Below are 15292 nucleotides of genomic sequence, written 5' to 3'. Positions count from 1 at the left end.
ATATTTTTTATTTATGTGAAATCAAGTTTTTTAATGAAAATATATATAAAACTCCATGCTTTTTCATTTATGTAAAATAATTTTTTATAATTTTTTATATATATACGTTTCTTATACGCAACCTTTAAATATTCCGTTTCTCGTCACGTTGCCGTTGCCGTTGCGTTTCTCGTTTCTCGTTTCTGGTAACTAAGTCTCAGCCTCTCCTTTCTCTCCCCATTTATACTTTCGATCCTTACTGTCAATGTCTTCCTCCTCTGAGATGAATCTTGCATTCCTTATATTACCATGAGTTGTTTCATGCAAGCCAAGATGACCCACTGGACGCCGACAGAAGTAACCGCAAGCTTGGCATCTAGTGTCACAGTAGTGCACGGAGAGTTCATTCTTGGTGTGAACATGTGGCCCTCGATGCTTCTTCTCAAAAGGGGGTATGGGAATGCAACAACCTTTGCACAAGCCATTTTGTTCTGAGAAATGTTCATACTGAAAACATCCCCTCTGTCCCTCGAAAACCCGGGTTTGTCTTACAAGCTCTGTAAGAATTTCACAGATTACAGGCTCTTCGCATTTCTCTGCACAGGCATGTTCGCTTCCACATAAATGCTCTACATAAGGATCATTCATACCATGAAAATGATCCTTCACTCCACATGTCCTTCTACATCCATTATAACGCATGGGCTGGAGCAATATGTTTCATGGCACTGATGCTTCTCGTGGTCAAGCTCAACTGCCACAACACATGGATTGTTGCAGCTCTCAAGAGAACATAGCATCTTGCATTTATGTTGCGGAGAGTTGCATTTGTGTTGGCTGCCATGGTGTTCAGGCTCAAGAGAACACAACTTGTTACAATTCGATGACCTTCCAAACAACTCACAGATCTGTCCACATGTATGATTTTTCTCTCTGCAATTGTGACCACCTTCATGCCCAGCCAGATCCCTGCACAGAGTTAAGGTCTCGGCTTCTTCTAGCTCTCCCCGTTCTTTAACACAATAACTACAGGGCTCAGTACAGGAGTGACTACTCATGCAAGTGTGACCATCATCGTGGCCTTTCTCAAGCACACATCTCCAAAAGCACTGAGAACATTTGCATCCACAAACAGAGAGACCTTGTTTTATCTTTCCAAGAATTACATCTGCCTCTAACACTAACTCTCCACCTCATCATTACCGCAGAAATCCATTGTGTTTGAGCTTATCCACCGTTGAACTCTATTAAGCCTTCTCTCTGCCACTGCACTAAGGAACCTCTCCAACATGGAATGCCAGGAATCAATATTGCTCCCTTTCCTAGGAACAACGGCCTCTAGTTTTAGCCTGATTTGAGCTAACAAGTCTCTAATAGAACTAGATGTTGATGATTCCTTGGAAGGTACTAAAGTCAACCCTGAATCTCGAAAGTTGATGAGCATCGACTCGCCAACAACAAGAGGCATATCAGGAACTTCTACCTGTGTATCAAGGCTCACGAGCTCCTGCACTTCTTCATCTGAATTTGTGGGAGAAAGACACCCCATATTGATGGCACACATGAGATTTCTCCTTACAATGTCAACTATGATAGCCACACGTTTACTGTCAACAGAAGACCAATCTTTAACAGCAATCTGAGCAATTATAAGCTTAAGGTCTTTCAAGAAAATAGAACCATTATCATAGCAAGAATCTGTTTCATACACCGTCTGTGCTAATTCCCTCAAGCTCTCATGATAATATTCAGCCCGGTTATAAGGAGCCATAACAGCGATCTCGAACTTCCCATCATACATTTTTAATATGAAGTTTTCCTGAGACTTGCTGCATATTGGAGATATCTTCTCATGGAATTCTTGGATAAGGTCAAGTACATCGGATTCATCAACATCCTTGATTGCAATGTAGAATAAGCCCTTGAATAGTTTTTTGTCCTGCTCCAATAGGTTGATCCCACTGTGGAAGCAGCTGAAAGCAGACTCTGTATCCTTATCAAGGTGAAAATCCTGTTATACCAGGATTAAAGTAAGTGTTGGGCTACCGAAGCACAGATTGTAACAACATCGATTTTTTAAAATGGGGTTAAGCTATAATATTTTTTCTTAAAAGAAAATTAGAGTCTCAGAGTGTGGAGGCATACATACCTTTTTGTTGAATATTGTAAGGTTGCTGAGGGCAGCGTTCAGAACAGAGAGAAGCATATCCTCCTGTTCGCTTCGCTCAAAACTGCCAAGCCCTTCAAAGTCCAAGAGCACATAGAGGCAGCCATCTCCTTCACTTGTAGTGATGGTCATCCACACACCATCAGTGCATCTCCCACCTGAAACATCAAGGTGGGAACCTGACAAATGGTTTAGCAAATACGACTTCCCACTACTCTGCTTTCCCATGGAAGATATAACCCTAATTTTACCCCTCCAGCTGTTGAGAACAACATCGTAGAACCCAAAGCGCATTAAATTGGCAAGTGATATGCTATCCACGTAACTAACATGAGAAGGGATTTGAAGTCCATCCTTTAAAGCAACCATTCCATTGTTTTCTGCACGAGCAATCTGAATGGGCACAAGGCAAAGAAGCTTACGGATCCACATTCCAATTCTCATCTTTGTATTGTAATCTGCTGCATCTGAAACCATGCTCTCAAATATTTCTGCCCATTTCTCTATATTTTCAGCTTATGTTTGAAAAATCTTTGTCTTTGGCCACCCTTAATTTCCGAACAAGAGCTTCCAGATATTTGATGCAGGCCTCTCCATTGCAGGGGTCCATGCTGTTTTCTAGTACTATGTTGAAGGTGATGTCCTTCTTATCTGTTGGAAACAATGCAGGAGTGATTGCAAATTTGTCAAAAATGTGGTATATGTAACCCAAAGTAGGGCACGGACCACCTATTTCTGTTTCCCCCTGTTCCCCATTAGGAACTTTGTTTTGCACTTCTTGTTGCACTACCTCTTTAGCCAAGACAGTCTTCAGAAGATGCGAAGAGAGAAAGCAAGGGGCATCATTAGGACTATGCAGCACAAGATGACTTTGTGGTCCAAAGCTATTAATAAATTTTCACTTGCAGATGATCCAAATCGGGTGTCCTTCTTTCATCTGAAATGAATTTAATGGTCTTCAAATGGTTCATGAGATCACCCAAAACATAAACCTCCAACATTATCTCACGCCCTGCAAGCGACACATCAAGATAGTTTGAGGATTGGGATTGCCTTAACACAATGAAGAAAAACCCATCAGCAGAGATGCATGCTTTTGACAGAGGCTGCTGCAAAGGGAGGGAAATGTGCTTTGAATTCATCATTGGCTTTTCATGGATTTCCAAGACTCTCACAGTGTTTGAGTCGTCAACCAAAAGCAACTCCATCTTGAGTGGTATCAAATGCATCCATTTAATGACCTTGCTGCCTTCATATGTTTCCAACTGAATCTCTACTCCAGTCCCATAAACCTTCCTAAACGACTCATCAAACTTATATATTCCAATCTTAAATCTACTTTTATCATACAGGGCCATGGATCGTGCACCTTCGTCCACAGACAACAAATCGAAACCCCTTTTGAAAGTATGAATTGGACTCATGTTATTTATGTTGGACCCAATCTTGGGTGAGCGATACAGATGCAGGCATGAATCTTTGAAATTATGAATAAAAACCAACAATTCGCCAGAGCTAAGTTGGAAAACTTTAAACAAACTTTCACATGCAGTATTTAAAGTTACTAATTCCACAGGCTCACCACATGTCGGGACGATTGCAGGTCCAGAATTGCTGGTCAATACCTTCAAGTCTTTTTTCATTGGGGATAGCTCACACACTTTCCAAACAAGCTTCTCCTTCTCCTCAGGCTCCGATGCCATGAAACTACACCGTTGATACCCATCACAGAACACCAGAATTCTGTTATGATTGAACATACCATCCTTATATCCACCGAGCACTGATGAAGTTTTGTTATTTATGAAACCCCATCCATCAATTCTAACATTAAAACCAGGCAACAATTCAACATCATTATCTGTGTTTTTCACACTGGTTACATGAACCCTTCATGTACGCGAAGCTTTGGAGCGCGAGCTCGCCATAGAAGTAGCCAGGGTGTGAAAATCGGAGCTCCCTTCCACACAAATAAACACATAATCACAAAGCTCGACCAAATATCGGATGAAATTGCAGGAAACATCCTTCCTAGACGCCTCCCTGAAATGCTCACCTTCGTGCCAATAGAAAGCAACCACAGGGCTAGTTGTCTCTTGCGGAACAATGATGTAAAGTCCCGCCTCAAAGTTGCCCCCCTCCAGTTGAGCCACAACTGACTCCTCCAGCAAGACTTTCATTCGGAAACTGCGTATCATCATCTTCTTCTCACCATACAATCCCACGTAGAGAAGGACCGCTGGTTTAATCCGTCGAAATCGATTCGGATTCTTGGTGGGTTTCCTAAGCAAGCAGAGGCAGAAGCGGGCATGAACTTGTTGCAGAGCCTTAAAATTTCATTTTCCGGAAGCTGCACCTTTTCAACAAAGCTGTAATCTTGCTTATCAGGGACAATGCGCATCACCCTAAACAGGTTAGGGGAAGGCCTGCCACACTTGGATTAGCATTTTCGACTGGGAGTGACATGGTGCAAACAGACTCGGAGATAGAAAGAGTGCTTCGACTTCAACAGGGAGCTCAAAAAGATGCTACGTTCGCTCTTGAAAGGAGATAAACACAAAAGCGGAAGGGAAAGATGATTTTATAGCAGAGTTTCAGTCAACAAAATTATCTGACGTATGGGTTTTTACGAATTTGGAATAGTTTTCATGAGAAGTGGGAAGTTAGAGAGATACCTAATGGTAGTAGGGGCAGCGAAAATGTGGAAGTTCAGCGGTTACTTCTCTTTAGTTTGGCGGATATTAATATGGCAACTTTACCTTGACTGTTGGCGGCAGTTACTTCCACTATATATATGATTGCTGGTGATTTTCATTTATTACGTGGAGAGCCGTTCTCCACTAGCAGCAAAGATTTATGACATGTGAAGTTACAAATTCTATAATTATAAATTTTTTAGGATTTAAGTTTACAATTTTGTTTAGCTGAATTTAAGTTAGAATGCAATTTTGTAATAAGTTTTTTTGGTTTGTATGATGGCTTTGGGTTTTTCCTCTTACTTTAAACTTAATTTGGATTGTATAAGTGGTTTAATTTCTTTTATTTTATTGCATTATTTATTTTTTAAGGTAACAAAATATAACATTAGGTTTGTAAGAGTTTAGTTGGGAGGATAGTGGAGAACAGTGACATTGGTAGAAGAGTGGCAAAGTGAATCAACATTAATTGAAATGTTGAATCAACATTAATTGAAATGTTGAATTAACATTAATTGAAATGTTAGCAAGATAGTGGAGAAAAGTGGCATCATCAAAAGAAAAATGGGTTGAAGCATTATTAAATCATAATCTTAAAATGTAACAATGCATGTCTGTTTGGAAAATAAAAATTTGTCAAAAGGAATAAATAGGATACATGTATTCTTTTTTTTTGTAATTGACATAGTGAGTAATAGATTTTAATAATTTGCCTCACCTCACCATGAAACTAAAACAAATTGAGGGTGATAAATGTGTCATTTTGTGTTCTTTTTAAATGAAGAAAAATAGATGGTTGTATTTGGAGGTGTAGCATCATAAATTGCATCCCTATACAATTTCTTGCTAAACTACACCCCATTTTAGTGTTCCTAGCCTTTCGTGCCCAACATGATTTGATCCAACCCCAATTCAGCATTTGCTTCTGGCATATCCTTCTTATTTTGGATCTCAGGTCCTTAATTTGAGGCCACTTTGGGGGGAGCAAGGAAGCTAGGGTGCCCTAATCCTTGATGTTTGGCCCCAAATTTAAACCATGGCATACTCAACCAAGTCATGCGAGAATTTTTTTCCTATCTCGGCCTACTCCAAGTTTTGCACCTCGAAATGCTTGGGAGAGGTATACTCTTCATTTTAGGAAACCTACTCAAGTAATATGATGACATAATATCAATTTCGCATCTCAAGTCCTCAAGAGCAAGAGATCAAGCATCAAGGCATTGAAGACTAGGAGTATTTGGTTGATCTATGCATTTGTGATGGCCTCCATGATCTTTTCTTCCTAAGTTCAACTACATTCATGACAACATCATATCTTCATGAGCATTTTGACATCAAAGAGGGTTTGTGAAGGTATAAACATTCTATTTCCAAGTCTAGCCTCTACTACCTAACAACACACTTTCCTTTCATGTTCAATTCAATTCAATTTCAAGGTTGATTCCAAAACTAGGGTTTGATAGAGGAAAACCTCTTTCTACCCAACATTTTCTCTCATTTTTGTTATGTAGGAACCAATTACCCAATAGAGGAAATAGGTGCAGACTAATTAAGTGAAGATCTAAAGTTTGTAATTTGTAATACCATTTGGAACCAGTTACCCAACAGAGGAAATAGGTGCACCACTTATTGGGTGATTCTAGCTCATGGTTTTGTAATACCATTTGATGGTTTCATGTATCTTATCTTCTATATATTAGGTGCATGAAATGAAAGTTGTGTAAATAATGTATAATCGGCTTATGTGGGTATAGTACCTCAACTTCATAAGCTAATAAGTTTGAAAATAAATCTACATAGAATTAAGTTCCACCATTATTTCACAATACAATAAGTTGAGTAAATGATCCTTCATCTTTTATGTTCATCTATCTATATGTATTTATATGTATAAGTGTGTATACATATATGCATGTGCTTATATGTATATTTCATATACATATATGTACACATGTATACATCTTTATGTAGCTATACATTTAGGTACATATGTAGTGATGAGATAATAGTAATATAAATGACATGTTAAAATATTAATGTGTACTAAGAAATCAACAATCTATCTAAGGTTTAGCCAACCAACACTTAGATCTAGGTTTTGACTGTACCTAGAGTCAACATAGATTCAAATCGACATAGAACTGATGTAATTCAAGGTGTTCAATCTAAGAATCGGCCATAAGATAGTAATGGCATTAACTTATGTGTGTGTGAAAAAACATAGATGACATCACATACCTATTCTCATATTTGTATCCCTCTCTATCCAAGAGGGTAGGGTAGATTGTCCTACATCTATTTTGGAAACCAAAATTGTAGTTATTTAATAACATTAATCATTGTCATGTACATAAAAACAAAAAAAAAATCATATATCATTGAAAATTATTGATGAGAATTAAATACACACATGCATAATTAAAACATCCATCTGATGTAACCTAAATCCACATACATATTTACCACAAAATACCATGTAAGCAAAAAGTATTGTCAATGTAATAAAGAGGGATGTAACATGAAATTTATCATTCTCTTCTTTCTCTCCCCTCACCTCTCTATTTCCTCATTCATTGGGTCTCTCATTCCCTTCATGTCTATCTCTCACTCCATCCCTTCATAGTTTGTTATCTCACATTGTTCATTTTTCTCTCCTTTTCTCCCTCCCTCCCATCTCTAGTTCTCTCCCTCTACCTCCTCCTCCCTCCTTACCCCTCTATCTTTCCCTTGCCAACTCTCTCTTATTCTCTCTCCCCATTATCAAGGTCATTAGCGCTCTCTCTCTCTCTCTCTCTCTCTCTCTCTCTCTCTCTCTCTCTCTCTCTCTCTCTCTCTCTCTCTCTCTCTCTCTATTTACATCTAATTTCCCACCTCTCTATAGCCCCCTCTATCTATCTCACCTCTCTTTTCCCATGAAAGTATCTCAACTCTATATTTTTCCCCTCTCTAGTTCTCTCCCTCCCCCCTTATCCTTCTACCTTTATGAACTCTCTAATTCTTCTCTCTCTCCCCTCACATCTCTATCTCCTCCTTCATTAGGTATCCCTCCATCCCTCCTTACTCATTACTCTCTTTGTTCTTTTGTCTCTCCTCTTCTCTCTCCCTCCTATTTTCCCCTCTCACTCTCTATCTAGTTGTCCCTCCTTACCCCCATCTCTCTCCCCATTGTCTAAGTCATCACCTTTCCCTCCCACCATCTCTCTCTCTCTCTCTCTCTCTCTCTCTCTCTCTCTCTCTCTCTCTCTCTCTCTCTCTCTCTCTCTAGATTTTTTCTGTTAGAATTCATGAAATGCGAATCCCACAAGCCCAATTATCTTTTGATAAAATACCTATGACACAATAAGAGAGAATTATCCTTATAAATAAATCTAACTCTAAAGATAGAAACCCTGAATGGTAGAGTCTACAAGATAGACTAGGAGTTAAAGTAGAATGCATGAATTAGTCATGTATGTACAAAAGCATAATAGACTAATTAATGCATAAAACTCTCGAAATTCTAAACATAGTTTGCTTTTCCTAGTTTGCATCATGCGTGGAGATAAATATCAATTAATTATTCATAATTAGTTAATTAACTAACTAATAAATGCCAATAATTAATTACTAAGGCATTGATTATTTAGCGAATTAATATAATTAAGTCAATAACTAATATATGAATTATTTATTCCAACATTTTCCTCCTCCGGTCTCCACCTCTCTACCTCTCCATCCACATCTCGTTACCCACCTCTATCTATCTCACCCCTCTCTCTCCTCATATATGTTTCTCACCTCTCCCCCTCTTGGTAGCTCACCCCTTTATTTGTCCACTCTCTAGTTCTCTCCCTCCTCTCCACCTCTCTCTCACTCCCCCTTACCCCTCTCCCTTTATGAACTCTCCAATTCTCTTCAATCTCCTCCCACACCTCTCTGTCTCCTCCTTCCCTAGGTCGCTCACTCCCTCCATGTCTACCTCTCCCTTCATCACTTCTTCCTCCTCTCTCTCTTTTTTCTTTTGTCTCTCCTCTTTTCTAGCCCTCCCCTCTCTAGGTCTATCCCTCCCTTTCTTCCCCTCTCCCTCTATATCTCTCCTTCCCTCCTTAGCCCCATCTCTCTCCCTCCTCCACTCTCTCTTATTCTCTCTCTCCATTGTCCACGTCATCACCTTTATCTCCCATACTCTGCATTTCTCCCCTTTGTAAGTTTCTCGCTCCCTCCCTCTTCACCTCTCTACCTCTTTGTCGATGTTTCATTATCCACCTCCATATATCTCACCTCTCTATCTCCCCATCTAGGTTTGTCACATCTCTCTCCTCTTTAGGTCTCTCACCTCTCTATTTATCCTCTCTCCACCCATTACTACTCTCCCTTTATGAACTCTCTCTCTCTCTCTCTCTCTCTCTCTCTCTCTCTTCTATAGGCCTCTCCCTCCCTCCCTCCCCACCCCTCTACCTCTCCATTCATGTCTCATCACCCACCTCTCTCTATCCCCCTCTATCTATCTCACCCCTCTCTTCCTCTATCTAGGTGAATCACCTCTTTCTCACCTCTCTAGTTCTCTCCCTCCCTCTCCATCTCTCTTTCCCCACTTACCCCTCTCCCTCAATGAACACTCTAATTTTATCCTCTCTCCCGTCACCTCTCTATCTCCTCCTTCTCTAGGTCTCTCACCCCTCCATGTCTACCTCTCCCTCCATCCCTCCTTACTCCTCTCTCTCTCTTTTTTCTTTTGCCTCTCGTCTTCTCCCTTCCACCACTCTCTAGGTATCTCCATCCCTTTCTTCCCCTCTCTGTCTCTATCTCCCCCTCCCTCCTTACCCCCATCTCTCTCTTCCTCTCCCACTCTCTCCATTATCTAGGTCATCACATTCCCTCCAACCCTCTCTAGGTTTCTCCCTCCCCCCTCTCCACCTTTGTACCTCTCCATCCATTTCTCATTACCCACCCCTTTATATCTCCCTCTATCTATCTCACACCTCTCTCTCCCCATCTAGGTCTCCCACCTCTCAATATGCCCCCTCTCTATTTCTCTCTCTCCCCCTCTCTACCTCTCTCTCCCTTTATGAACTCTCTCATTTTATTCTCTCTCTTCCCTCACCTCTACATCTCCTCCTTCACTAGGTCACTCACTCCATCCATGTCTACATCCACCTCCATCCCTTATCACTTCTCTCGCGCTTTGTTCTTTTTGTCTCTCCTCTTTTCCCTCCCTTTCTTCCCCTCTCCCACCCTATCTCCACCTCCTTTACCCACATCTCTCTCTTTGTCCCTCCCTTTCTCTCTCTTATTCTCTCTTGATCATGGGTTTAAGGAGCAAAAATAACTTCCTTTGATCACGAGTGTGAGTTTAAGAAACAAAAGCATGTAGGTCGTGGAATCAAACAACAAAAATAAGGGAAAAAATGCCCTTTTTATGACAACATTTTTAAGACACACTAGCCAAATAGTATGTTGGAATTTTGGTTTAAATTGACCAAGCCTTAGGCTTGGTCATTTCCAAACCTAAAGTGCATGTGCCATATTTGTCTAGTGCACTATGTTCCTATGGGAGGCAAAAAGTAAAGTGGCAACTTTTTTGGTCCTCCATCTTGGTGCACTCAATCTCTATGTTTCATCTATGCTATTATAATGCTTGTCCATGTCCTTTAGTTTGTAGCTCCTGATTTAGATTTTATGATTTTCTAACACATTTATTTGTAGACTATATTTCTTTAATGTCAATACCATCTAGCTTCTCACATAAATTTAGTAGGACAACTACAAACATAGAGGGGATAACTATATTCACTTTTTATTGATGTTCTATGACAAGAAATTCTTTACATATCATCAGCTAACTCTCATAAATAAGTAGGTTGAACTTGGTTTTAAAGACCTTTTATTAATATTGGCTTTGAAATATTGCACAAGATGGTTGTTTGACATCCTTCATTGCTAACATTTGTATCCATTTTTTGAAAACTCTTGTGAATTAAACAATAGAAAAGACAATTGTCTTGCCTCAAGTGTAAACCTTGCTCCCCATGAAATCTCATTATAGCAAGAAAGATGTCATTACACAACATTATTTATTGCCCAAGTATTCTACCACAATATTTTCTTTCTTTATAGGTGTGTTGAATTTTGAAAGAGTTGAAATAAAAATATGATCATATTTGTTCGTAATAACATATTATTGATCTTGTAGCTCTTATTTGTCATATATAGACAAAATTCACTATATTTAATGAATCTTCTTCAACTTCTACATTGCTCATACCAAATTGGTGATGAATTTGGATGCCAAGAGATCATGTTTAAGATGCAACAACTAAAAATTGCTATTTGAGTTTCTTATAGTACAATCCACATTAGATTACCTCGAGTTACCAGAAAAAAATCCAAAATTTTGTGTTACCCAATCACAAGAAAGAGGTTGCAATTTTACCTTTTTATTTTGTTAGGAATTAAATTTGTTCCACTCACCTCATGAATAAAGAAAATATGTACGACCTTTCTTTACAAAGAAACGCTAAATTACTATTAATTGTTTAAGTATATAAGTATTGAAGGCAGTATTATTTAATTCCAATAGTCACTTATTGCTATACAATCATATCCACACATTCACAAAAGTAAACCCAAACCTAAATGAAAACTGGCATGTTGTCAATGGGCCCTTGGTCTACTGGTGAAGTTGAATTGTTCCAAATGAGCCCACCAGGGATCAAGTCTTGCTAAGTGCGAGGGTTTGACATCATAAGGCATGAGGCCGAGATCGTGCCCTGGACGAAAAAATACTTTCATAGTGTTGGCATCTATGTACTTGAGGATTCCTGGCAATGGGCAACCAATTTTCCAAGTACAACTCTCATGTGTTAAGGAGAATATCTTGCGTAAGATTGTATAGTCGGTGGAATCCAATGTGTATATTGAGTACAAGATTGAAGCCTTCATTGTAGGCCATCATTTTAAGTGTGTTGGATAAAGACATTTCACACTTTAGCTTGTGTGAAGGGCTGCCATGCCACTGCCAGAGAAAATAATAAATTCTAGATGAGACTGGAGAAATCAATATGCGCAGAATGGTGTAGATTAGGGGAAAGGACCCAGTAGTTGTGCACCCTATTTTTGCGCTTCTCAAAATCCTACATGGAAATTTCAAATCACTCCGATTTTTTTACAGCAGCTTACTTGACAAGTCCCCTTCTTATAACTAAGGTTTCAGGGCCACATCATCAAATATGATGCCACATCAGCATGCTTTTTGCCAAGGTGTCCAAAACAGCCCCCCCAAAAAAGTGAGACCAATAGGTGTGCAAAAGGAACCCAAGACTTGTGCAGTTGATGTGGCATCACATGATTGGTTATTTTTCACAACAAATAGTATATTTTATTTAATTATTGGTACTTATCATACAACTATTGGTGCAATGTGTACAAAAGTTTGACATTAAATCGGCAAGTATGGGGGTATTAAATCAACAATTTCTATCACAAGAATTGGAACACGCTCAACTACTGGGTCCTTTCCCCTAGATGCACCATTATTCATTGTGCACTAGTTTTTTAAGCCTCTTTATAAAAATTTCTAGGTATACCAACCGACGAAGTAGCATATTAAATGCGCAGATCCCTGCTGTAAATGTAGTGATTGTATTGATTTAGAGGTGAGTTATCACTGCCCATTTTGCATTAAACATGTAATCTATCGATGATTATTGCTTAGAACAAGGCTACGTTCAACGCTCACTTATGCATTTCTTATGATTTGGGTAATTGGTTGCATTATAGTCAATTTTGTGTATATATTTTTGTTGTTTATGTATGCAATTTAATTATATATAGCTATTCATTTGGCATGTGGGTAGTAACAATTTATAATTTTTTGGTTTCTTTAAAGTTAGTAATTGAGGGATTGGGTGAGTAAGGAGTGAACTATAATTTGGAACATGGGTCGTAATTGGTGCTCATTCCCTAGTTGTTCACCTTAACTTCATGTTTTTCAAAATCTTTCGTTTAAATTTCAAATCACTTCCAATTTTTTACAACAACTTATTTGGGAATCCCCTTCTTATAATAAAGATTTTAGAGTCATGTCATCACATATGATGCCACATCAACATTTTTTTTGTTGAGGTGTAGGAGTTGTATGTTCATTTTGTCAAAAAAGATCTCAAAAAAATGTTAGATTGATAGTTTTGCACTAACTTATGTTTTATTGGTTGGCTGATGTGCAATCACATAATTTGTTACTTTTTAGATCTAAGGAATACATTTCATTCATTTATGAATATTCATTGTTAGCACTAACTTCTTTAAAGTCACAATTATTGGTGCTATATTATTAAAAATATTGAACATTAAATCAAGAAATACTATAACAGCTATTGGGACATGCTCAACTACTAGATCTTTTCCCACACATGTTAATTGACAATCTCAATTACTTACTAAATATCTATCTTATAAAATTGCTTTATTAATGTTTGAAAGATATGTGGCACAATTTTAGTGAGCAAAACAACTAGAAAAGGTTGGTGGTTATCTTATATATTAAAATTAAATATAATATTTTTGAATTTTAATTAATAATTTCTTTTTATAAAAAATATTTAGAATTTCAGATATACACTTTCTTTTAGAAAGGTCTGAGAGACTATAATGTATACTTAATTTGAAATTTAATGTTTACATTTATTTAAATCTTATACCAAATTTGGTACATTTTCATTCCTTCATACAACTTAAAGCTTGACATTACACAACTCTTCTATTTAGGTATTAAAATGTCATTATTCTTATGGTTGTTTATATGTCTTTTATACCACATAAATTAGGGTAGATGAAACTATATATATATACATAAATCAAGAGATTAAAGCTATTATTTGTGGTTTTGGTCATAAATAATGTAGCCATATCAATAATGTTTCCATGAAGTTTTTAAAAGATTCTTTCAAAAAAGATAGTTTGAAATGTTCACATCATGTGATTGATCATTTTTAGTTCATGTTATAACAACATATAGCATTCATTATTTTTTACATGGATTAAATAGTTATTAATCATTGTCCTTCCCAACCAATCATTTTTTTTTTAATTTTCAAATTAAAATAAATTTACATCTTTTCAAAAGTCAACATGCAATTTTTTTAGTAAAAGTCATTTAAAAACTGATTTATTTGTCATATGATTGGTCTATGTTATTTTCAAGAGGCATAAAATTCAATTTTTGTTAACAAAAAATGCAAAATAATTACAACAGCAAATGCCGAATAATCTTTTAACTTCAATTTATTTTACTATTATACATAGGACATAGAGTACATCATCATTATCATTATTATTACGAGTGACATCACATTAACAATAGATTTTTATTAAAAAAGACACATTTTTATACATATATAAGCATTATTAAATTTTTTAGTGACATTATATATCACATCTAGAGTTTATTTTTCCATTTTTAAAAATTTTTAATTTACATATTGATGTTTGTGGTGGGTGATTGGTGACGCTGGCATGACATGCCCTCCAGCTCCACGTGAAACTCTTTTGACCCAGAGCTATGAACCGGTGAGGCCACAACTGGGGGACCTCGTCCCCACATTCAAACCCGCAAGCACACCGACCCAACGAAGACACAAGGCCTGCGAGCAAAATGGCCCAACAGGGGTTTGAACCTTGGTGGCCACTTCACCAACAAAGTGTTTTAACCACGACACTACATGTCTGAAGACTCCATTAACATATTATTATTGTCTTGAATTTTTATTATAATTTTTATATATTATTATTATAATTTTAATTTTTAATTAATAAATAAAATTGACACAATTTTTTAATGGACAAATAATTTTTCTCTTCAAGTGTGTTAGAAATTATTAATCAACCATTCACCTCCTCCTAAGAGTAATTGATCACCTTTTTGAAAGTTCAAATTATATAAATTTATTGTATTAAACTAATGTAATCTATATTTTATAAATTAATATAATATACATTCATTCATGTAATTATAGGGTAATGTAGTCTAAATTTAATTGATAGAATATAATGATATTTTGGATGTATAATGTCAACAAATCAAGCTTGTCAAAATCTACTTCTTAGATATTATACTAAATAATACAAGCTTGATAAAATTTGTTTTTAGGATATGCACTGAATATTTTTTAAATTAGATTATAGTAATATAAAGATTATATTCATTTATTCATTACAAATAGTATTTTTACTTAATTTTATGTCTTTCAATCAGCCACTATTTAATTTTATATTACTATACTTACATTTGCATGGTTACTTTAAAATGTAACATTTTTAATAAATATTAATTTGTAACTTAATGTAGAGCATCGCAAATTTAGTTGAGAGAGTATAATGAGATTTTAGATTTTCTCTTACCATTACTACAATGTATAATGTCAGAAAAATCAAGTTTGAAAATATTTGTTTTTTGATATTTTAATATAGAATA

At 36.9% G+C, this 15292-nt stretch overlaps 1 protein-coding gene across 1 annotated transcript; it reads right to left on the bottom strand.

Annotated features, from left to right (window-relative positions):
• Window positions 1-1159: 1159 nt before the first annotated feature.
• LOC131038014 (uncharacterized) lies at window positions 1160-2623 on the bottom strand. Its single transcript, XM_057970279.2, has 2 exons — window positions 2129-2623; window positions 1160-1990 (listed from the first exon to the last, which is right to left on the bottom strand). Exons 1-2 carry the CDS (start codon window positions 2621-2623, stop codon window positions 1160-1162), a joined length of 1326 nt encoding a protein of 441 aa, XP_057826262.2.
• Window positions 2624-15292: the final 12669 nt, after the last annotated feature.

Source organism: Cryptomeria japonica, chromosome 7 (genome assembly GCF_030272615.1).
Source record: "Cryptomeria japonica chromosome 7, Sugi_1.0, whole genome shotgun sequence".
Taxonomy (NCBI): domain Eukaryota; kingdom Viridiplantae; phylum Streptophyta; class Pinopsida; order Cupressales; family Cupressaceae; genus Cryptomeria; species Cryptomeria japonica.
Note: the sequence above shows the minus strand (reverse complement) of the source record. Positions and strands in the feature narration are given on the sequence as shown.